The 22950-nt window shown below is 42.4% G+C and overlaps 2 protein-coding genes across 3 annotated transcripts; both read right to left on the bottom strand.

The window, feature by feature from the left end:
• Positions 1-562: 562 nt before the first annotated feature.
• LOC123097986 (uncharacterized) lies at positions 563-15677 on the bottom strand. Of its 2 annotated transcripts, none has more exons than XM_044519853.1 (18): positions 15281-15677; positions 13650-13713; positions 13419-13517; positions 12700-12896; positions 11652-11819; positions 11255-11512; positions 11015-11112; positions 8825-8885; positions 8458-8655; positions 7784-7843; positions 7625-7707; positions 5184-5497; positions 4984-5075; positions 4777-4906; positions 2964-4138; positions 2586-2872; positions 1548-1715; positions 563-987 (listed from the first exon to the last, which is right to left on the bottom strand). In XM_044519853.1, exons 1-18 carry the CDS (start codon positions 15545-15547, stop codon positions 858-860), a joined length of 3849 nt encoding a protein of 1282 aa, XP_044375788.1. In that variant the 5' UTR covers positions 15548-15677; the 3' UTR covers positions 563-857. The 2 variants fall into 2 exon arrangements, with proteins under 2 accessions (XP_044375788.1, XP_044375789.1); XM_044519854.1 differs by having other exon boundaries at positions 8825-8882.
• Positions 15678-16662: 985 nt separating this feature from the next.
• LOC100049030 (eukaryotic translation initiation factor NCBP-like) lies at positions 16663-20712 on the bottom strand. The gene is made up of 6 exons (NM_001405089.1): positions 20400-20712; positions 20192-20284; positions 19985-20089; positions 19734-19811; positions 17369-17488; positions 16663-17251 (listed from the first exon to the last, which is right to left on the bottom strand). The coding sequence occupies exons 1-6, from the start codon at positions 20568-20570 to the stop codon at positions 17120-17122; spliced, it is 699 nt and encodes a 232-aa protein (NP_001392018.1). The 5' UTR covers positions 20571-20712; the 3' UTR covers positions 16663-17119.
• Between the last annotated feature and the right edge of the window lie 2238 nt (positions 20713-22950).

Genomic DNA, 22950 nt, shown 5'->3' with positions numbered 1-22950 from the left:
AGTCATAGGAGTTACTTTATATTTTTTTGGATTTTAGATCCAAATCAATGTGCCTATAATTGTTATGAGCGTGAATAAAATTACAGGTGTTTCTCAAAAAAAAATGTTGCATCATGACCCAAATTAAAAGGAAACTTACAAGCAAGCCCTCTAGTTTTACATTCAAGGCCTCATAAAAGAACTAAAAATACAATCAAGTCTTTAATCTACCAGCGACCTCACCGGAGATACCATGGCCGCCATCTCCAGCCACAGCCTCGCCAACACAAGGCAAGGAGACAAGTGCCTAACAAGAGTGGTGCTTTGTCAATGGTCATGGCAACGGAAGACATTTTACTAGCGGCGTGGTGCCTGTTTTGGCCGGGTTGGAACCAGCCTGTCCATGAACAGAACTGACATGTGAACATCGCGCATTCCACCAAAGAGCTATAGCAAAAACGAGACCAAGCAAGTTTGATATCTGATTGTATTTGTAGAGCTAGATCTCGAAATAGCTGAATACTAGTTCAAACTCTTTCCAATCTCTGAATGTACTGTGCGCATCACCATTGTGAGAATGATAGAAAAAAACAGGCACCTGAGCGCACTAGTTTTATTTGGATGAACATGTATAAACTTGTTAGAATCATCAGCTACACCACACTATAAGTTAAGATGACAACATGCATTTACATTATACAAGAATACACAGTGGATGTCTGGAAACATCAGCATTGCCCAATCATGGACCATAACTTACCACTGAGCTACTACAGATATGAGCTGTGAGTAAAAATGGGTCGCCTCAGCCAACTCTAATCAAGCTATAGCAGAAATACTCTGCCGCCTCTCATCCAAACCATATTAACTCTATACTTCTAGGCAATCGTCTGGTCTATAAACTTCTCGCGCCTATCACCAAAACGGCTGCTTTGTGCTAACAATTCGATGCCTTCAGGTGACATCGAAAGTGCAGCAGAACTTAAGTAATGTCTTGACTGACGACACCTGCAGCACACAAAGAGCAGCAGTCAGTGTTCGTTGGTACCGTCTTCCTGAAATTTTGAACCCTGATAATGCAAATGGCACATGATGTTCATGCTAACAGTTGGTTTAAGGGATTACAGAGCACATGGACAATAGGGCGTACCATGGATTTGCGCCAAGACATTCCTTTCTAATGTAAATGAGATCAGGTGAAATTCCCTAACTCTAATCAAGCAGCAGGCCACTATCCATACCTCAAACACTCAATTGAACTGATATGGGTAACACCCTATTTCAGAGTAATGGAGAGAAGCATGCTGGTCCACATAAGGTATCCAATTTTGCAAACGTTTAACCAGATTGCGACCAAAATCGTTTTTAAAGTAAGAACGTTACATGGTGCAAATACAGAATTCCAGAGTAAAAATATGACCAGCTAAGGTGCTACGGCAATTTTAGAGAAAAGATGATGCTGGCAATGTTTGGCTTGGTTATATTGCCTTGACACAAAAGAACATATGTTCGGCATCATACTTGGTGCATGAAAGAAAAAAATTATAGAACTGAAATACAGAGACTACCTTCTTTGCTTGTTTGCAACTTCACTGTCAGTAAGTCGCAAGTTTTCTAACTGCGAAATCTGACAAGTCGAAGATAAATAATCAACAAAAGCGGGTCCTCTCAGTGATAGAGATAGCTTGGAAGGAACTACTGGAAGCAGTGCGTCACAAAGATGAACTAGTTGCTCCCTGCACAGTTAATTGCAGGTTCAGTGTCTCAATGGATGCTCCATTGGTACATACATAGACTATAAGCAAATTGATATACCAGTCTTGGAAAAGATTCATTTAGCAAGATAATATTCCACTCAGTCAAATTTATTGAGTAACAAGTACAACCTATATGAAATCCATTATTTAAGAAAGTTCTGAACATGGGAAAGGCTCGCAACCACTGTTGAAGTTGCAATAGAACAAGGCTAACAAGAATTTTCAATTATGGTCAAAATCACTATCACGTGAAAGTGCCATGTGCACATAATACTCATTGGTGCAAAATATAGCATGTTGGTTCAACGAAAAGTGGCATTATTACCATAAATGCATGCTGACTAGTATTCCAAGATATGCACATATGTCACCCACCAAAACATCACTAGCATTTCCATCAGTTGTGCATTGTTTATGCACCAGTGGAAAACTCTATATTGTGTTGACATATGGAAATATAGCTGAAATGTTTATCATGACGTATGAGCAGTTGACCCCTAAAATAATCTACTCAACATGCCTTCAATTTCTTCCCACCTACAATTCTGGTAGATGAGCAGTGTTGTTGATGTTCAGCATGCAAGGTCGATTGGCCAACAGTACAGAAGCAGCGTTGCATGTGGAGTTGTGGGCTAGAACATTAGCCCAGGTGGGAATTGGTTAGTTTTTGTTGTGTTTAGGAAATCAAATGACCCTATGGCACAGCATTATGGTCACTAGGACCCCCAATGTTTTCTAGAATATACTCTAAATTAAATGCATAAATGGATAAAAATTAAACTGTAATACCATGAGAACTCCAAGATATGTTAAAATGCAACAAATGTACATGGGAAATGCGATGCTTACCTCCCCTTAGAAATACAGCTTGTTGGATTTTTCATGTGGGAAATGTTCCCATATCCATCATCACTGTTGATTCCTGAACTAATAAGTTTACCAAGAGATGTGGCAGTTGTACTGGCAAACAACAACTCTTGTGACAAATCAATGGAACCATCCTCCTTATCTTGGAAGTCCCTTGAGAAAACGCAAAGAGCATGCTGCGCATAGACAGATCCCATCTCAAGCTGCTTATCGTACCAGGAGAGGTCATCAGGCTCAGCACTCGGGGATGAAGATGGATCCAAAATGTCCTGCACAAATTTATAAAAAAATACATCCAAGGGTTCAAGACCATATTGCACAAACATGAATCGCCAAGAAACCAACAATAAGAGTACTTACATTGGTAAGAGGGTAGCAGCGGGTGAGCATAAGATCTGATTCCGATATTAAATCAGACACACGGGAAGCAAGCTTCAAAGCTCCAGAAGCAGTTCTATTGTGATTGGTCTCACAGGGAAGTACAGGACAGCAACGACGTAGCCTGTTCCAAGTATCTTGTACACGTTCAACCTTGCAAGAGTCGCTAGTCTTTTTGCCAGAAAGCAGCCAAATGCTATCAGCTCGACTGCATTCATCCATCAGTTGATACCCCGTAGTTGAACAACTTTCCTGTTCATTCCTGCCAAATGATTCTGCATAAGCTTCACATGTCTCACCAACCACATCTTCCATGCATTTCTGCGATCCAGACATTAGATTCCTCGCATGGTTGCTGTCTTCTAGTGCCGTCATAGGCGTAGTGCAAACACCATCATTATTAAAGGTAGACAAGCCATTGAACACCATACTTGATAAAAGGTCATCGCTGCTAACAGATGCAGAAACACCTCCAACTGCGAGGGATGACTCAGGCACACACGACACGCCTTGTGACATAAAAGTATCACATATTTGTGAAATGGACCCAACCAAGTTGCTCTCGAACTGGTTTTGGAAAGAATTAGTTATTTCAAAAGTCTCCCTTGATTCGCTTGGAAAACAAAACTGATTTGAGATTCCTTGCCCATGTATATGGGGCACTTCTGGAGGTTGTGGGAATAAATCACCTTCTGGCACAGTAAATCTGGCATCTTTGGCAATATATGCATCCGCTTGATCATCATCGGACTCAGATAATAACACTACACCATGCTTCTTTCTTGCTTTTTGTTGATCAGACAGAAGAGAGGTATCTGGAGCATCATCAAAATCATCAAGATCATTCTTACAAGGTGAAATATCATTACATTCAGTAGTGTGGCCATGCTTTAACTTGGATTTTTTAATCTTTCTTGTTTTAACTGCACTTCTTCCCTTGGTCAGAGGTGCTATTATTTGTAACTCCAAGGCTTCAAACTCTGATAATTCCATCTGCCTTTTCTTTTCTTCAGCTAAATGGATTGTTTTTTCTATCTCTAAGCACACTGTTTCTGATAATTTACAGGGGAAGTCCCAAGGCAACATTCTTGGCACGGTAGAATGTACTGCATCCAAGTCAAGTGAAAAAGGAACAGACAAGCATTTGTTTGACCTCTCTGAAAATAGAAAATAGAAAATAGATTAGAATAGCTAAAATGATATGCTGAGCATTTCTACATTGAATACAACATTTAAATGCAAAATCTTCAGCGAAAAACTACCAATTAAACAAAGACACCACGCAAAAAAAGAACCAGAACAACATTTCTCACAGCATGGGTGTGTTATGTGCACGAGTACAGGATTATGTAATATTCAAACAGATATGGAACATTACTTAAATAGGAAAAACATAAAGATTAGAGTTAGATCAGATTGGTAACCTTTAAGTTATTACTTAGGGGTCAATAAGAGAACATGAAATAAGTCATGTGTAGGTTTGACCACTAATAAACTTGTTACAAAACAAGGAATCCTATAATTATGCAACTAACATTATTGACTACCAGGTAACGTTCCAACTAAATGATATGAGATGTCTAAGTGTCTAACAGTCCATGCTCATAACAGCAAGTCTAACAGTGGTCACACAATTACAGAAACAAACATATTATGCCATAATATACGAATCACACAGCTAGCCAGTCACACTTCAGGGAATAAGATAAAAAAGACAGCATTTTAAGCTATAGTATATCACTTGGGCTCAAATTTTGCAAGTATGGGACAGCACAAGCACACCAAAGTACTCAACCTGTGTATTCCTGCTTGCCTTGATACCAAAATTGCAAAAGCATTGTTGTCCTCCTAATATCCCCTAAACAAGCATTGATAAAATACTTCAATTGAGGAGCAGTGACGTCCACTCCCTCAGATTTACAGATCTGCGCAGAGTTAGGATATAGTCAACTTTCAAGTCGGACAAGTGACATAAGTTTTCATCCACAAAATAATTCTTTACCATGCCAACATGTGAAAGTAGCTCTCCGGATGATGGGTATTTGAAATCCAAAACTAGCTGATCCAAGAGATGAGGCAAAGCTGGATCCTTCTCTTCACAAAACAAGTGTAATGAATAACAAGCACTTTAGCATATAACATCAAATGAGACTGTAAAAGATGAATAGAGAAATGCAAAATCCTGAAGGCAAAAAGGCTCACTGTTGCTGGTCAGTATAATTGGCCATCTTGTAGTCTCTGCAATCTTAAGTATGGTCGAAATAAATCCACGATCCTCATCAAAGACAGTATCCACATCCTCAAATAGGATAAGTGTCTTGTTAATAACTTGTTTAGGGGCTTCATCACTCAGCTTTGAACTTGAGTAGCATTTTACAGGTAGCATATGTTCATCATCGTTAGATGCTTTTCTTGTAGAGCAGGATACTGAATGCTTGTATTCAGTCCTATCAGGTGTCTCTAAAGCTGGATCTAAAGAATCGATTCTTGGTGGAGTGGTGACCTCCTCTTGTGACCTGTATGGGAGACAAAAAGATAATTGATGTACGTACACTCTAAAAAGGCAGGCCTATAAAGGTTTAGACAAGAATGCTTAGCAACGTTTACGAGTCGAAGAGTCGACAAGTCGTTCCAAGGTTGAGACTCATAGACTAGTGCGAGACTAGTCGACATGGTACTGTAGCACTGAACTTACAGTACATAACTAATAATACCTAGTAGTAGTATGTAGTATTACACTATATAAGTATACAAGTACAGTATACAATTGAAACAAGCAAAGTGGAGTCACTGAGGCAGAGCAGCACCAGCAACTAGCAGCAAGCACAGCAGCACCAGCAGTCTATCTGCGAGCAGAGCAGCACCAACAGCAAGCAGAGCAGCACCAGCAGTCCAGCAGCGGAGCAGAGCAACAGCAGCGGCAAGCCAAGAAGAAAGAGGAGGAGAAAGGAGGGGCAAGGCAGAGCAGCACCAGCAGTCCAGCAGCGAGGCAGAGCAGCACTGAGGCTCACCTGCCTGAAGAGGAGAAGAGCACGAGGGGCCGGCGGCGCGAGGAGGGGCGCGAGACGAAGGAGCAGGAGGGGCGCAAGACGAAGGCGATGGTGGAGCTTCAGATCCGCAACGTGGGGCCGGCAACGGTGGAGCTTCAGATCCGCGGCGGCGGGCGTCCAGCGGCCGGCGGCGCGAGGAGGGCTCGACAGGCGCGTCCAGCAGCCGGCGGCGCGTCCAGGTGAGGAGGGGAAAGAAAGGATTAGGTCTCCCGCGGGATGAGGCATCGTATTTATACTCCCCCAGTTTTTTGAGTCGTTTGACTCGAACATGTCGACTAGTCTGGACTAGTCGTCGACTAGTCGATGACTGGCTCGACTCGTACAAGTAGTCTACACGAGAAACCGAGTCGACAGCCAGTTTGCGACTCATAGACTAGTCGAGCGACTAGTCTAGACTAGTCGTTCGACTCGTAATCGTTGATGCTTAGGTTGGCATTTAAACTGCATTTGACTACATGCCAACTTGGTGCTTGCCAAAAAATAATGAGCAGAACTTCATATGATTATAAGCAAGTTCTCATTGGTCTTTGCATGTGCCCTAATACCATAATTCCTATAGCAGCAGATTTCGTTGTTGCTCGACAATTCTTTGAGTTAGTAGTAGTAGGCAATTTGGATGCGTTAGATAGCAATATCACCTCTTATAGTATATTGTTAGGGCCTATCTGTATATATGAGGTATGGCAAATTGGATCATCTCTTAAGGAACAAGAAAGAACAAAAAGGTCATTCAGGCCTATGGTCTCATTTTTCTCCTTCTCAAGAGATGTATATACTTCACATATACTAGCTCATACCCCACTGTATAAGGGGTTTCCTGCATATTTACTCCACCTGTACGTGTATATATACTGGCCTATGGCCTCATGGAAATACAAGTTGCTATTCTTCATAACACCCCTAAGGTCCCACTTCAAGTCATCACAGTCCAGTATTTCCCCCGTGGACTAAGGTGCATGATAAGTTGCATCATGAAAAGAGTAGAGCTCGTAATAAAGGAATGCCAAATCAATTAGACAACTATTGTCCATCATAAACAGGAAAAGTGAAGCAGCACAAGGTTGTGGAGAAGCAGCACAAGGTTGCTGCTACGATGTGTACAGCACAAGTGTTTTAGGAACAACTTCAACATGCTGTGCTAGATATTACTCTAGAGGCAGAGATAGGGCAGCAGGAGTTCAATCCAAAACTCTTAGAGCACAAGATCTAGTCCAAGATCTTAGATAAGGACACCAAGTTCTATATAGGTAGTAGGGTACATAGTCTGGTTACAAACTAGAGGTGAGGACCTCTATTTATAGGGCTTTGGGAAGCCTTGACATCTCACTTCCACTTATGCTAGAACACTCTAGAAACATTACTTAAGATTCACCATTCTACTCATAGCTAGAAGACTCTAGAAGACAGTAGCTAGGGTTTAGAAAAGAAAAGAAATACTCCCTCTGTCCCAAAATAAGTGACATGGTTTTAGTTCAAACGGAGGTAGTACTAGACTAGAGTAGAAGTATCTAGTAGCCAAACAGATTTGACATATGATTTTATTTTTATTTTCCTCATCAAAAAGTGAGAACACGGAGAAGAAATTGGACATACCACTTTTCAAGGCCATGTGATTTAGTTGCTTCCTCAAACTTTTGCTTTACATACGCCCCATTTCTCATATCAGATGTATTTACCTATAAATTCACACTTTTAAGAAAAAGTACAGGAAGCGGAGTTGTTTCTAAAAAGAAAAGCTGCAGAAAAATATACCTCAATTACATTGAACCCATGTTCTCTCGCACAAGCAAAAACTGCGGCTGATTTTCCACACTGGGAGTAAGAACAAAGAGATCAGACTACATCTAGGCTGTATGTCTATATATAGACATAAGGGCATAACAATGCAAGTATACAATTTGTGGAAGGGACGATTGAAAAATATAAATTAGAACATAGTAACAGAATCAATAGACTGCAAATTTATGTTTGTACACCTCTGTGCCCAGTTAAATGAATACAGACAATACCAATTGCTAGGACAAAATTAGTAGCTGAACAACCTACAGGGCTCAACCTTATTTTTTAGAGTTCTGATGAATAGCATCATATGTAAGCCTTTCCAGTTCAAACTAAGTTACTAACTGGATATAAGTTGCCATTACATTGTTTTAATATTTTAAAAAGAGGTGTTTCCTGTGGTAACAAATGGGAAGCTCTATACTGTTGGTGTCAGCGGCATGTAATCCTATTTCAATCTTTTGGAGGGAGTGGCTGCGTTTAGGATGATGCTACTTACCGACAGCAATTTCAACACCACAAATGTATTACTTATAGAAAATACTCAACAGCTTCAAAATAAAGTGCAGATTGATTGATTGATTTCTGAAAAGCATGTTAAGCAGTGTACAATGATAGCAACAGGTACTCTTGAGCATGGTACTCACCCCAACTGGTCCAGTAATTAGAAGTACATTTTCATAATCAGAAGCATCTTCTGAACAATCTGTGTCAGATTCATCTTGACAGAAGCTGGCATTGATGCTCTCATTAGCAACTCCAGTTTGCTTGCTCTTGTGGCCTCTTTCATCCCACCCTTTGAGCCATTCACTGAGAAACTTTACATGCTCAATATTTCCACAGACCTATCAACCAAAATAGAGTGGAAATCCCAGAACAAAATATAAACATAATGTAGTATTTGTGTTTCCTAAGAGGCATGTTGACCCAAAAAGCTAATCAAGTACAAGAAAGAAACGGAAAAGGTATAATGCAATGCATAATTGTCAATATAAAAATAAAATTCATGTTCACCTGGGCAGCAGTTTCAGGCCGGTACTTGTCAGTCCACAGGTAATAAGCCGGGTGACAGCTGCTGTAACAGTAGATATCACAAGATATAAGACACTAGTTAAACCAACTCATTTTCTGTCAGTGAATAAGTTCTTAAGAAACCAACTTGGTTAGCATGCGGTATTACACTTTGATATGCTAACTAACCAAACCTCCAAGAGCGGTACTTGCAACGAATAATTAATAGGGCTATCATAGAAGGATGGTGAGGGATTAGGGTCACAAACATAGAAGGATCGGCAAACTTCTGCATATAGATAGTTTTGGGGTCAATATGATATTTCAGAAATATGTAAAGCTATAAACCCTTACTAGCCACACCTAAACCGTGTTCATGCTTTGTCTCAGATTCCATTCACAAAAAAGGTTTCATGATGCGTACGGTATAAGCCTAAATGACCTTGCAGCTTCATATGGACAATGACATTAGACGCCAATTGGAAATGGATATAATAATATCAAAGACAAAATCTAGCTGCTTGGCATTCATGCAAGTGATGGAAAGTCCATGCCTAATGGGATATCAGGGGAGCTCACACCCATAGTGTTAGCAGGCAACATTAGCTTAACAAAACTGATAAACGCCTACTGGTTAAAAGGTAATTGAATGACAATTTTAATGCTAGAATCAGCAATGAAATAAGATTTTTTTTATGATATATATCACTTATAGAAAAACAATTCAGCCACAAAGTTTGACTGTGTTGGTCAGAGTTTTAGGTTTAACAATTTTGAGTAATTAGCCAGCACAATATAAAATTCAGAACAGAGCAGTGTTCAAACTGGGAAAACAGAACCAGCAACTTAGGCAGCTGGCTCACTTACAAGACTTTACATGCAGTACAACCAGAACTAAAGGCAGAAAGTGTATTAAAATCAGAGAACCACACGTTTTTGTCAAGACAGTCAGCTATTCTTAGACAACAGAGCTGGCAAAAAATGGGAGGGGCAACTTAGCTGGCCCACCCCAGTCTTGAACATCTGAACAAGGACCCTCCCTACATCCATCTCATGCTCTCTCTCCCCCACAGACTCCATTTTCATCCTCATCATCTTGCACACCACTTGCTTCTGTTTGCTGCCGTCGAATTTACATTCCCATGAGCCACTGTCATCCTCCACTAGATCCAATCGTCCGGCATAACAAAATTGGCACAGTATCGGTTGCACCAAACGGGACATGCTGGGTCAGCTTGTGAGAAATGGCTTGCTATCAGAAGCAAGAGACAAGATGTTTAGATGGCATGTAGTTTAGAATTACTTGAGGTTAGCATAAATGTGGTTCAGTTTTTTATTTGCGTGTAGATTAGAGCTTGGCAGATTGATTTTATGCTGTAACTGCGTTGGGTCTGAGTGGTTCAAGTAGGCAATATCTAACACAATCTTTCTGGAACCGCACTTGATCTCTTATTTCCATCATCCACAGATTCCTTCAGATCCCCCGCTTTGACACCATATGTATTTCTCTAGTTGGAACTTCTTGCCATAGTATGTTGCTCTAATCCTTAAAAGAAGAGGCCAAATTAATAAAATTGATACTAACAAAACAACCAGTTCAACTAGTGGACCACTAGCCTTGCCTGCTCGGTGTCTACAACAATGTGTATAAGGCTTTGTACAATGCAAGGTGCTTATGGTAGGTGCTTAGATAAATAGACCAGTTTTTCTTTAAGCACCGGTGCTTATTTGTAGAGGGTAGACGCTTAATTAGGCACCTCCTGTAGAAATAAGCACTGATGCTTAAGAAAAACTCGATTTATTTTACGAAGCACCTCCCTAAGCACCTTGCATTGTACAAGGCCTAAGGGGCGTCAGATATAAACAACTGATATTTGGTATATCGCATATACTTTCAAATACTCAAATAGTATAATAAGATCCTAGATGCCAAGGAAAAAGAGCATGAAAATAACAGATATAAAAAACAATTAGTATCCTGATGACTGACACCACTTGAGCGGACATTAACAAAATGATTTGCCTTTTTGCGCTTAGTCATCTCCAATGACGTTTAGCTCAAGAAACTATGATGTTAAGTTCAAATGATTTACAAAATCTCCAAGTTCAATATGAAGGCAAAACCAAGGTAGCTAGCAGAAAGCCAACAGTCTTACGTACATTTAGGCAAACAATATAAGTAGTGTTTGTTACCCTTTCTGGTCGACTTCTGGCCTTCCTTGCAGTATCCTTTCCAGGTGTTTGTTATAGGAAAGAGAATCATGAGGAGAGCTCTCTTCATCAAGATGGATCTGGAATGCAAATGGTCAAGATTAAATCTAGATTAGTGTATGGTTGGAACAAGAAATTTAGTGGCTATACAGGTTGAGTAATAGAAGCACAAAGCAGGTTCATCTGAATGCTTCATAAAAGAGGTGAAAACATAGCTTATACCACATCCAAAGAAGATAGATTGCTTTCACTTTGTTCTTTAGGAAAGCTAGGAAAATCCATTCCCAAAGCTGTGTGATTTGCAATATTCTGCTCAGCCAACTGATCTAGGCACATCCTCTTGGAATTAGACTCTATTGTCAAAGGTTTCACAAAGCCCTCAAAGAATGAGACAGGATTTTCAAGTGTATCGGAGGCACTGGTATCAAGAAAAGATCCCTCCCAAATTAGCCATTTACTCCAATGAATTGGTATGGCAGTCTGCAGAGCAAGAAAGGGAACATTGTCAAAATAATAATAAGAATACAGTTACAATCGCATTGAATAAACCTCATCAAAATAGACCACAAACTATGGGATATTGTACAGCTAGATGTATGGAAATATGTGCTGGGCACACCTCCAATTGGTACACGACATGAACAGGCCAGAGTGGTGGGTCCCTCTCAATAGCACAAAGGGAATTTGTATCCTTGATATTGAATGCATCTTGTTCAGCACCTTTGTTTACTTTCCGGGAAGCAAAAAATGGATGCAATTTCTTTCCAGATGATAACATCCGGATTTCCTGTCAATGAAATCAAAGAATATACTTTTTAAGAAAACAGCACGATAAACATGAAGTCGACTAAAACTAGTGCACCTGCAAAAATCAAATCCTCAAATATTGGATCCATAACCACATCACCGATATGGTGATAGATATACTGAGATAACAAACCCTTATTCAACAAGTCAATGAGGACGTTCAACCAGAAAGGAGGAGATGGTTTGTTGCATGCACAGCAGCAATCTTTAACAATGATAAAGACCATTTCTTAAGTAATTGCTAGTGTTTTAAGGTCTAAGTCTAACAAGCAAGACCATGGCCATACAGCTCAGATTACAACAAGAAATAAACAGAGCAACTAAGGTCTCTACCTCTCTGCGGCTTTCACTTGGTTGGTTACCCAAATTTTGGTTGCCTATGGAATCTTGCCAACTCTCCTCACATTCCCTTCACAAATCTCACCAAGTTTATGGCCAGCAAAGAGTCAAGGAATCTCTAGCCAATTTTCGCTAGCCAATGGTTGGCAAATTTTGGTAGGGCATATGCTATGGCATGAACCAAACATGCCCTTAGTGTTCAAGCGTTCTTAGTTTCACTAACTAGGGGCTGGAATAATATCTTTGGCCAGTTTGTTTCCATAACAGAGATTATTTCTTAGGGGTCAAGTCATCGTTATAAGAGTTGCAATGTATCATAAGACAACCACCACCAATCCGTAAAAGTATCAGATGTTCTGCATGAGTACCATCTTACTCTACCCTCTTTCTTGGGATGAGAAAGTGAGATTCAAGCAGTTGCAAATATGAACTCACAACAAATTTGATGGTAGCAAGTGCCCTCACGAGACAAGAAGCACACAGCATATCTCAGCAATGCAGACAATGATACTGGAGCGTACCTGTGCAGCTATTTTTGCCTCTGACCTTAGGTCAACTATCACCTGTGACTTATCTTCGTTGTCTAATACATCGTTGGCATTAGGCTGTGTTGCCTCAGAAGGCACATTATTCAGATCTATATCAATTTTGACAGGAGATCCTTCAGGTAAGGTAGCTTCAGTCTGACTGCTATGCAGTTGCTGACAGCCTACGTGGCCTTCATAAATAAAAAAATATTATTACACCTTTGTCAAAGTAGAGTACATGTTAACCAATAAATACATAAAATCACAAGTAAATAAATATTTAGCTAACTTGTTCAGGAGGATATAGAACCAATGCACACAGTGTTCTTAATCTGTGAGAGAATAATACGTTTAAGCTACTGTTAGTATGCACTATGTGACACAGCCTATGAAAAAATTGAATTTATATTGCAAACAACTGAAATATTATCCGACTCAACGAGTAAATTTTCCACTCTTTCAAACTCAATATAGGTGTATCATTTTTCTCATATGTCAACATTTGAGAACTTGGTACCTTTTTTTCTTCCATGGTATGAAGTTAAAAATCAACAGGATAGGGTACATTTTCAGAAAAACTAAGCCATACCATACTAGGATACACAGGCGTAGTTTGATACAAGGAGGTGCTAGTATTTGATGCATAGATTTTTAAGTTTTTAACCAACTGTAAGCATAGGGATGAGAGAGAGAGAGAGAGAGAGAGGACTAACCATCAGGAGATTCCAACACCTTGCAGCGCTTTCTATTAGGCGCCTTCCGTGCTGCATCTTGATTTCTACCTTTCCGCTGCTTTTTCTGAGGGCTCTCATCTGACATCCAACAAAACAAAAATTCATCAATTCTCATTCACAGTGTAGCAAATAGATAAGGAAAACTTGACTACGAATGGGCCAGTGAAACACTTGAAGAAATGGCAAGAATATTGTATGGGGTTGACATACCAACCAAAGTAACTTCATCCTTGCTACCTGGATCCAACCCAGTTGTCTCTTTATTTGAAGATGGCTACATGAAGGTTGATTAAAGAAATCAGTATTTTGCATATCAGGAAAGATAACAGAACAGCAGATGTGCTTATTAATCAAATATATAGCATATAAGTTGAACCAAACGACCGATCTAGAATCTGAACTAACACGAAAAGTAAACATAGTCATCACCCATTGTTGCAACTGAGAGCATGTGCATGCCACTGGTTGCAACTGACCATCTACGGGTTTTTTTCTTCTCTATAATGTTTTTGTTTGGTAGCTTATCACATTGGCAAATTCAATTTATCCACTTCAGATAATTTGGATGGCATGGACAGTTTAGTCAAAGCCATCCAACAGAGATGGATGGTAAAATTTACTGGTGGAAAGAAAAGAACTAACCTGTGCTGTATCCTTTCTAAACTATTCTCTTGAAGATTAAATGGGTACACAATGAAAGGGTGGACACTCCTTAAGTAAACAGTAAGCAGGGAGTCCACATATTCAATTCATTTAGCTTAGTTATGCGCAGTTGTTTTGACTCCACAAAGAAGGTGGAGTACTAGAGGCGCCCCTTTTTCTCTGTTTGATTTGGGAAATGTGGAAAGTTGGCAGTTCCATACAAGTACATATGCATGGTGATGGGAAGAGACATACTTGATAAGAATGTTCTTGATGGAACAGGCAGCGCTACTAAAAGCCTAAGATTACAACCCTTCAGGTATGATACTTGCTAAATTTGTAGCACAAAAATTAGCAAGGCATAGGCACAGCATGCAAAAGAGAGGAGACTTGATTGCGGGGTAGACTTATCTTCTGTACTTAATATGTAGTGCCTGTCATCAAATAAAAGGAAGGGCAATGTAAAAGCTTCTTTGATACCTAGGGGTGGAAAACGGATGTTCTGTTTTAGTTGATACTAATAGTCCCCAAAACGCAAATGGAAAGAGAAAACCAGCATTCAAATGAAACATGACTACTGTGTGGATTTCTTTGCTGTGTAGAGTGCGATGTGCAACGGGAAATGACGCCAATTTCCATGTTCACATCAAGACTGGGATCAGCAGCCCAGGTACTCTACAGGTTACATCAGACTAGACATTTGATGTGTGTCCAACGCTAACCTTATCCCAGACTAACCCAACCCACGTACAGTGATGTACGTAGCTTTAAATCCGTCATGCCAGCCCATTTGTTTCAGATCAAAGTGATGTAGCTTGAATTTCAATTCTGTAATTTAGCTATTATAGACACCGACCTGACATGCTCATGTTGTAGTAATGTGAGCAGAAAATTGGTTCAGATTCGTACTACCATTTACAGGTATTCAACAATATTCAAATTGATGCTAATGTGGTAGAGTCACTACTCGATCTGTTTGTACCTCTACTTATACAACGTCGCTTCAGCCCAACAAGGTATAAGAAGTTATGTGCATTCCAAACTATTAAAAATTGAAAATCAGTAGGAACTTATTTATCAACACGGAAGCGAGCACAGAGAAGCCACAATTCAACACAGCGGGCGAATTAAAGCAGTCCAGCTACCGAGCAAACACCAGACAGCAGCCAAAACGGGGGCGAATTCTACCAATGTAGTACCTTCCTGGCGGCCGCTGATCTCCGCGGCCTCGCCTTCCTCTTGCCTTTCTCCGGCTCCTCCGCGGCCTCCTTCCCAGCCGCCTCCTCCGCCGCGGGCGCGGGAGGGGCGACCCCTGCGCCGCCGCCGCCCGGCCTGCCCGACCCAAACGGGAGCCGCGACTGCACGCACCGCCTGAGCCGCTTCGCGTCGGACGACGAGGGCGACGGCTTCGCCGGGGACGGCGTCGGCGTCGGCGCCGGCTCCTCGGGATCAGCAGATCCGCCCATCGGAACGGGATCGAGCGGGAAGCCGGGGCTAGGGTTTGGGATTTGGTAGCTGGGAATGACAGTGCTGGGAGATGGGGGTTGGATGGATTAGCTTCACGTTTTTCCCGCGCGGTGGAGCGGACGCGCGCGCGGGGGGGGGGGGGGGCGGATTTGGGCGGTCGCGAGGGGAGGGAGGAGGTTCGCGCGGCGCACTGCGGCGCTACGGTAAGGACAGAATTGTGAGCAGTGAAGTGAGTATCAGTGGGTTTTTTTTGACTGGAGTATCAGTGTTTTGATCGGGCACGGGGAAACGAACTCAGATTTCTCTCTCTTTTTTTTTCTGGGAAGTAGTCTGGGAACAAGGCCGACGGGTAGAAAAGGAAGGCTAGACCGCGGGCTTGGCCCATTTACCCAATCCCCCTGTTGATAGAATTTTTTTATTTTTTATTTTGACTGCTAATCCTGGATTGCCTAATTTGGCAGCATAGTATTTTTAAAGCCGTGGTAATGTAAAATCTCAGGGTAAGTTCGGGAGCAAAGTAATTTTGAAGTTTTTAAAAAGGTGTGTCCAGGTCTCAGTCGACTGAGACTTAACCAAGTCTCAATCAAGCGATATACTCCCTCCGTTCCTAAATATAAGTCTTTTTAGACATTTCAAATGGACTACAACATACGGATGTATGTAGACATATTTTGGATATAGATACACTTATTTTGCTCCGTATGTAGTCACTTGTTGGAATCTCTAAAAATACTTATACTATTTGGGAACGAAGAAGAAAGAAAAACTGAAAATAATTTTTTTGTATGAATCTCCATGCAAAATCAAAGGAATATACAAGCCACTGAGACATAACGAAGTCTCAGTTAGCAAAACTGTTTTTAAAACCATGGTAATGTAAAACCTCAGTATTCCAATGTTTGGGTGATGAATACTCTACTTTTTTTAAACCACAGTTTTATAATTTTGGTTTAGAAAAAGACATCAAGACGCCTTTAAAAAATATTGTGGTTTAAAGCTATGTGCCAAATACACCATACAGTAGTTAACAAAACTATGGTTTCTAAAAAACACAATATTCTAGAAATACTGCAAAAATACTTGGCTGTCAAACACAGCCTAAAGTTTGGTCTTACCCTAACAAAATGTAATTCTTGGCCAACCCTCTTATATCACAGATCTTTGTTTATAAGAATTGTTTTTGCTATGCTGCTGATTAAAAATATGTGCTTAAATTTTTGTTTTGCTGGTAAGAGTAACCGGTGCCGTCTGAAAGACCCAACCGTGTGTTCAGACGTTCCCTAGATTCAATGATCATCCTGGAGTACTTGTAATGTTTGCCATATTTATCAGCAGAATCCAAAGAGCAAGTCCGAGGTTTCACCTAAATAGTTGCCAAAACAAGTCGACCAATACAGGCATACAGGCCAATATCATGAAAGTCGATACTTCAGCATTTGAAATTTTGGAGAGTACATAGTAGCATGACAAAGAGTAACCGTACATCATGGCTGGGTTGAAACGTCAGAACTGGAAATCCACAAGGATTTAGTTCGGAACAAGGGCCATGACTAGTTTTGACGACATAAAGCTTAACCTCTCAGCCATGTGTTCCTGTAGGACGAGTTGTCTCGCAGCGAGGCGTCATGTGGCTTGTACTCCATCAGATAGGTGTGCGGCAGCTTCAAGTGCCTCTTAATCGAGTCTCTTAATGTCATCACAGCCTGCAAGGCACAAGAGTATGAGTGAATGAATAACAGAGAGAGAAAAAACTCCTCACTGGTGATAACACAGTCAAATCCAAACAAAATAGTCGAGAAGCATCAGGTGATATCACAAACCTGGTGGTCTGATGCATTCCGATTCCAGACGCTCAGGATGTCTTCATTGAAACGACAACTTAGCACGATGCCACAAACATCATCACTATAATCAAGTTGATCACCCACTAGAACCAGCACCTGGACAAATAAACAGGATGGGCGAAAAGAATTAAAATCTAAGCCATGGACAGCTGCAGGACCTATTTAATCCAAGTAATCCTTATAGAAATTGTTAATCAACAGAACACATTTTGGACAATCAGGTATCATTATTGAGGCACTGTGTAACTGAATGACTGTGATCCCATGGATTGAAAAGGGGAAGACAAGCCTTGGTTTGAAATCGCTCCTATGACTGAATAACTGAATGACTGTGATCACATAGAATGAACAGCCACATCAAAAAGTATGCAAAGCAAAGCATGCCATGCTGAAAAGAGAAAATGGAAACCTAAATGAGCTGCCTAAACAAGAACACACATGGCATAAACATGTCCTTGGCCGCACAGCAATGGAAAGGAGAGCAGAGAAAAGCAGAACAAAGGCAGGAAATGAAATATGAATGAGCAAAGAAAAATTGCTGTGAATGTGGCGTCAACGAAAATCAGGCATGATAGAGAAAAGAAGATAGTGGCAGAAAATAATGATAAAAAAACTACTTGTTGCAAGTACAACAGAGCATGTAAAATCAGCTAGATGTGAGGGCTCATGGTGGGAGACCAGAATGAGAGTAAAGTCAAACAGTTGCAGTAGGAAAACACACAAGGGTGAAGTGCCATTTCCATTTCATTAGTAAAACCAATTTATGAGTAAATGCAACACATATCTTCCTCTCTAAAATTAGTATCCTCGTACTCATGCAATATCCGCAAAACTACTCAGACAAATAAATAAGAAACAAAAATGATGTTAAACAGGCACTGCATATTACCATGAAGAGTGTGGGATGGGATGTGACAACAACTCATAAAGGGCATCTATGCATCCAAATGTTTCTCATAGTCTTCGTTTTTAATGCAGCACAAACAAAGAATCCCCACTTCCCAAGGCAAACATTCACAAAGTTACAGAGCCAAAGGTTTTGTTTGTGGAAACAATAGCATAGGTAATAATCCTGTTCCATATTTTAAAACCCACTGCGCCCATTGTACTAGTGATGCATAAATCGACTATTAGGAGGCATGCATGCTATTATTTGCAATCTTGTTTTCAAAAATATTGATAGGGAAACTAGACTGCCAAACTTGAATATTTATACACTAAATCAAGTGTTAGAGATAAGGGACTTCAAACAAAGAAAATACAAAATTAAAGAAAAGGAAATGGTGATAAGAAGTATGGCTCAGTAGACATGTGTAAATTTGTAAACTATAGCATATGGCATGCATGCTTAAGAAAGCAGTCAACTGTAACCGCAGACCAGTGCATCTTGGAAGGCTGCTAATTAATTTATGGATCAGCGTCAACTTCTTCTATGCTGAACCATTTGCTTCAAATCATAAGTGCACACAGTAAACATGAAATAGCAATAATACTACCTCAGATCTCAGGCTTATGCTGGTACTGGTAACAGGGAGCCAGACCACAATGCGCTACAAGGCTGTTTGGTTTAAGGGATAGCCTTATACAGGGAGATCTAGGCTCATCATGGGTAATCCCATGTTTTCATGTCATGGCCCTAGTCTCCATCGTTTATTGGCATAGCATAACGTCGGTGCATTGCTACGGAACCACAAAAATGATTCAGTTGTATTGGATTATTAGTAGTATATAACAACCAATGCACGTGCAACACTGCAGAGAACTCAAACTCAATCAAGCAGCCAACACTGCACTTGCGTAACTGCGGCAGCGATGAGAACACCATTGCAAGCTATGTTTTTTTTTCTCTCCAAATTGGAGGGGTCTCATGGGTTCTAGATGACTGAGGGAGATTAGGGTGGAGTGGGGGAGGGAACCCACCACCACCACTACTAACTCCCATTTATAAGATAGTAGAGACTATGGTCATGACTCGTGAGGAATACCGTTCTGAAGGAAAAATAATAATTCCACTCTATAAACGGAACAAGGACTATCCTGTTTCAAATCTAGACCTAATTTTCTTGCTTCGCTTGAGCAGTGAAATATTTGATCCATCACTAACTCCTCACGGCATCCACGTGGTTATAATGCAATTAAAGGCCAGTCATGAACAAAATAAAAACATTACTTGAGAATCCCATGATAAAAACTAGAATTTTTCACAGATCAAGTAGGCTACTGTGTACTTCATGGTGGCACAGGCAAGGGAAGTCCTAGTTGAGGGTTTAAAGAACAACAACCGAAGTTTGTATGATGACCAAATCTTACAGCCCAACGAAAGCACAAATAGATTATTTACCAAATCCTCCCAGAAACGCCCAGAAACAGCCTTCTTGAACCGTATAATCCACTTGCCACCATTCCGATTTGCAGGATCCTGCCCAGTCAAAATGCATTAACCACTAGAAGCATGGGTAGACATGATATACCAATACTAAACACAGACACGACTGACGAAACAACAGCTTGTTCCGAGCAATATGGATAGACATGACACCAATACTAAACACAGACACGACTGAAAAAACAACAGCTTGTTGCGAGTAATACCTCCCAGAGTGGACGGACACCCTCTTTGAAAAGATGCAGGTCCGTGGGGCTCGGGAGGGAAGACGGGCGTGCGAGGTGGCAGTAGCAAACCCAGAACGACTCGACCTAAAGCCATCCAATTCCAAACAGCAACATCAATCAGTAAGCTCCACTGACAGAAGTAAGAAAAAAAACCTGGAAACAATCTGCTGTGCCGGAGACACGTACAGTGCTGAAATCGACGATCTTCTTGATGTTGTCCTCGTACGACTGCGACCTCGTCCCGGGCGTCCGGCGCGTGTACCAGAGCACGAGCTTGCGCTGCGGACAACAAGGGGCTATTACATCCGGCTTTCTCTGAGATTCAAAGGTTTGGCATTTCTGGAACGGGAAACGGGGAAAGGGTTTAGATCTAGCGGCGGCGGGCGGGTCTTACCCTGAGGGGATGGAGGCCGGCCTTGAGCTCGCGGTTGCGGCGCTCGCTTTCCTCCGCCTCCGCCTCGTCCTCCTCCTCGACGGCGGCGGGCGGCGCGTCCTCGGCCCGGGCGTGCGACGGCTGCAGCTGCTCCTCCTGCTCGGGCACCTTCCTCTCCACCGCCGGCTCCATGGCGCGCCCTCGTGCGGCGATTTGGTCGGCTGGGTGGGGGTGTTGAGAGAGAGAGAGACGAGGAAGGGTCCGGGAGACGCGTGACGAGGGGATGGGAGTGGGTTTGGGCCTTTTTGGTCCTCTTCGATCGGGATGAACCGTGCCAGGGAGCGCTTCTATTCCGTGGGTGTGGGTTGAAATCTTTCCTTTATTTTATTTTTTTACCATGGTAAACGATTCACTACGGCCGACCGACTTGTAGAGCTTTTTTTCGCCGGGCACCTCGTCACGCGATGGAAATGAGCCAATCCAACGACGACCCGTGCTCTCGCGGTACAAACTTATCCCTTTCCTTTCTCTCTCCCATCGTTCGCCTTCGTCTCTCACCTCTCGCGTCAGCATCTTTTTCCATCTTACACGCGATAGCTCCTCCACTGTCGAGGCTCGCATCCAACCTTCTCCCTATCATGGCCAGCGGAGCCATTGCCCACATGTCCTTCCCGCTCCGCCGCGTCCAAGCTGCTACGACCTAATGCAAAAGAAAAACTATGATTTTGCAACCGGGAGCAACGGTACCCAGCTATTCACTAGGGACTTCTTCGAGGTGGCGCATCGGGCAATCGATCAGCTGAGAGCTGATTTGTTGGCTGAGAAAACTACCCTGGTCGAGAGCCGTTGGGGCCCAGATGAGGCATGGAAAGCCTTCCACGACCATGCTGAGCGTACCCGAAAGGAAGACGATGCCGCACATGAGAAAGCCGCCGAGGCTCTGGGCAAGCCTAGAAGATTCGGGATGGCGCAATTATGGACGATCAGGGTATCCTGAGTGCGCCCCCTGTCGGAGCTAAGTCCGGCAGATCTCAGGTAAGGGGTCCCGAGCTGGTGGTCTCGGCTAGATAGTAACATGAAGAATAGGGACGCGGTGTTTATCCTGGTTCAGGCCCTCTTGAAGAGATAATACCCTACTCCTGCTCTTGTTTATATTTTGTTGATGGAGTACAAAGTTCATGTGATCTACCTCGAGATCGTATGAATGAGTCTAAAAGTCTTGCTTCTACGGGCTAAACCCTTCGGCTTATATAGGGGTCATCTTCAATTCTTGAGCCGGCACATGAGCTCGTCGTGAAAATTTCTGACAGCCGTCACATCCGCCTATGTTGTCTCAACATAGCCGGTCCCAAGCCCGGGTAAAGGAGGAGGGTTGTGATAGGCTTGGCGAGCCAACGTAAAAACTCAGCCGCTCTTATGGAGATGAAACCCAAAAGATTTTCGTTGGGGCGTAACCCTCTCAGCGACGCGCCACATCGGAACCCGGGTGTGGTGGAAAATGAGCAAGGGCCGGGCCGTGACCCCCCAAGTGGCGTGCCGTATCTTGATCCGGATACGGTGGCAAGTGAGCGAGGATCGGGTCGTCGCATCCTTAGTGGCGCGCTACATCGGCGCCCGGATGTAGTGGAAAATGAGCAAGGGTCTTCGCATTTGACTCGACGAGTGCGAAGGGTAAGGAAGCTATCCGAGCCTAGGAGGATTCGCTTAGGTAGCTGGAACGTAGGTTCTCTGACAGGGAAGCTTCGGGAGCTAGTTGATGCAGCGATGAGGAGAGGTGTTGATATCCTTTGCGTCCAAGAAACCAAATGGAGAGGACAGAAGGCGAAGGAGGTGGAGGATACCGGCTTCAAGCTGTGGTATACGGGGACAGCTGCAAACAGAAATGGCGTAGGCATCTTGATCAACAAGAGCCTCAAGTATGGAGTGGTAGACATCAAGAGACGTGGGGACCGGATTATCCTGGTCAAGCTGGTAGTTGAGGACTTGGTTCTCAATGTTATCAGTGCGTATGCCCCGCAAGTAGGCCACAATGAGAACACCAAGAGGGAGTTCTGGGAAGGCCTGGAAGACATGGTTAGGAGTGTACCGATTGGTGAGAAGCTCTTCATAGGAGGAGACCTCAATGGCCACGTGGGTACATCTAACACAGGTTTTGAAGGGGCGCATGGGGGCTTTGGCTATGGCATCAGGAATCAAGAAGGAGAAGATGTCTTAAGCTTTGCTCTGGCCTACAACATGATTGTAGCTAACACCCTCTTTAGAAAGAGAGAATCACATCTGGTGACTTTTAGTAGTGGCCAACACTCTAGCCAGATTGATTTCATCCTCTCGAGAAGAGAAGATAGGCGTGCGTGCCTAGACTGTAAGGTGATACCTGGAGAGAGTGTTGTACCCCAGCATAAGCTGGTGGTTGCTGACTTCCGCTTTCGGATTCATGTCCAGCTGGATAAGCGTGCCAAAGTCGCTAGAACGGAGTGGTGGAAGCTCAAGGGGGAGGTGGCTCAGGCGTTCAAGGAGAGGGTCATTAAGGAGGGCCCTTGGGAGGAAGGAGGGGATGCGGACAATGTTTGGA

The sequence above is a fragment of the Triticum aestivum genome, chromosome 4D (genome assembly GCF_018294505.1).
Source record: "Triticum aestivum cultivar Chinese Spring chromosome 4D, IWGSC CS RefSeq v2.1, whole genome shotgun sequence".
NCBI classification, from domain to species: domain Eukaryota; kingdom Viridiplantae; phylum Streptophyta; class Magnoliopsida; order Poales; family Poaceae; genus Triticum; species Triticum aestivum.
The sequence above is the reverse complement of the archived record's forward strand: the minus strand, read 5'-3'. Positions and strand labels throughout refer to the sequence as shown.

Excerpts from the sequence above, each read along its gene's own strand:
- LOC123097986 (XM_044519853.1), bottom strand. The coding sequence starts at position 15,547 with ATGGGCGGATCTGCTGATCCCGAGGAGCCGGCGCCGACGCCGACGCCG. Across the intron at positions 13,714-15,280 it reads GATCAGCGGCCGCCAGGAAG|CCATCTTCAAATAAAGAGAC; the intron begins GTACTACATTGG and ends ACCTTCATGTAG. Across the intron at positions 1,716-2,585 it reads AGCTGTATTTCTAAGGGGAG|GGAGCAACTAGTTCATCTTT; the intron begins GTAAGCATCGCA and ends TTAACTGTGCAG.
- LOC100049030 (NM_001405089.1), bottom strand. The coding sequence starts at position 20,570 with ATGGAGCCGGCGGTGGAGAGGAAGGTGCCCGAGCAGGAGGAGCAGCTG. Across the intron at positions 20,090-20,191 it reads AGATCGTCGATTTCAGCACT|GTCGAGTCGTTCTGGGTTTG; the intron begins GTACGTGTCTCC and ends GGATGGCTTTAG. Across the intron at positions 19,812-19,984 it reads GTGTCCGTCCACTCTGGGAG|GATCCTGCAAATCGGAATGG; the intron begins GTATTACTCGCA and ends TTGACTGGGCAG.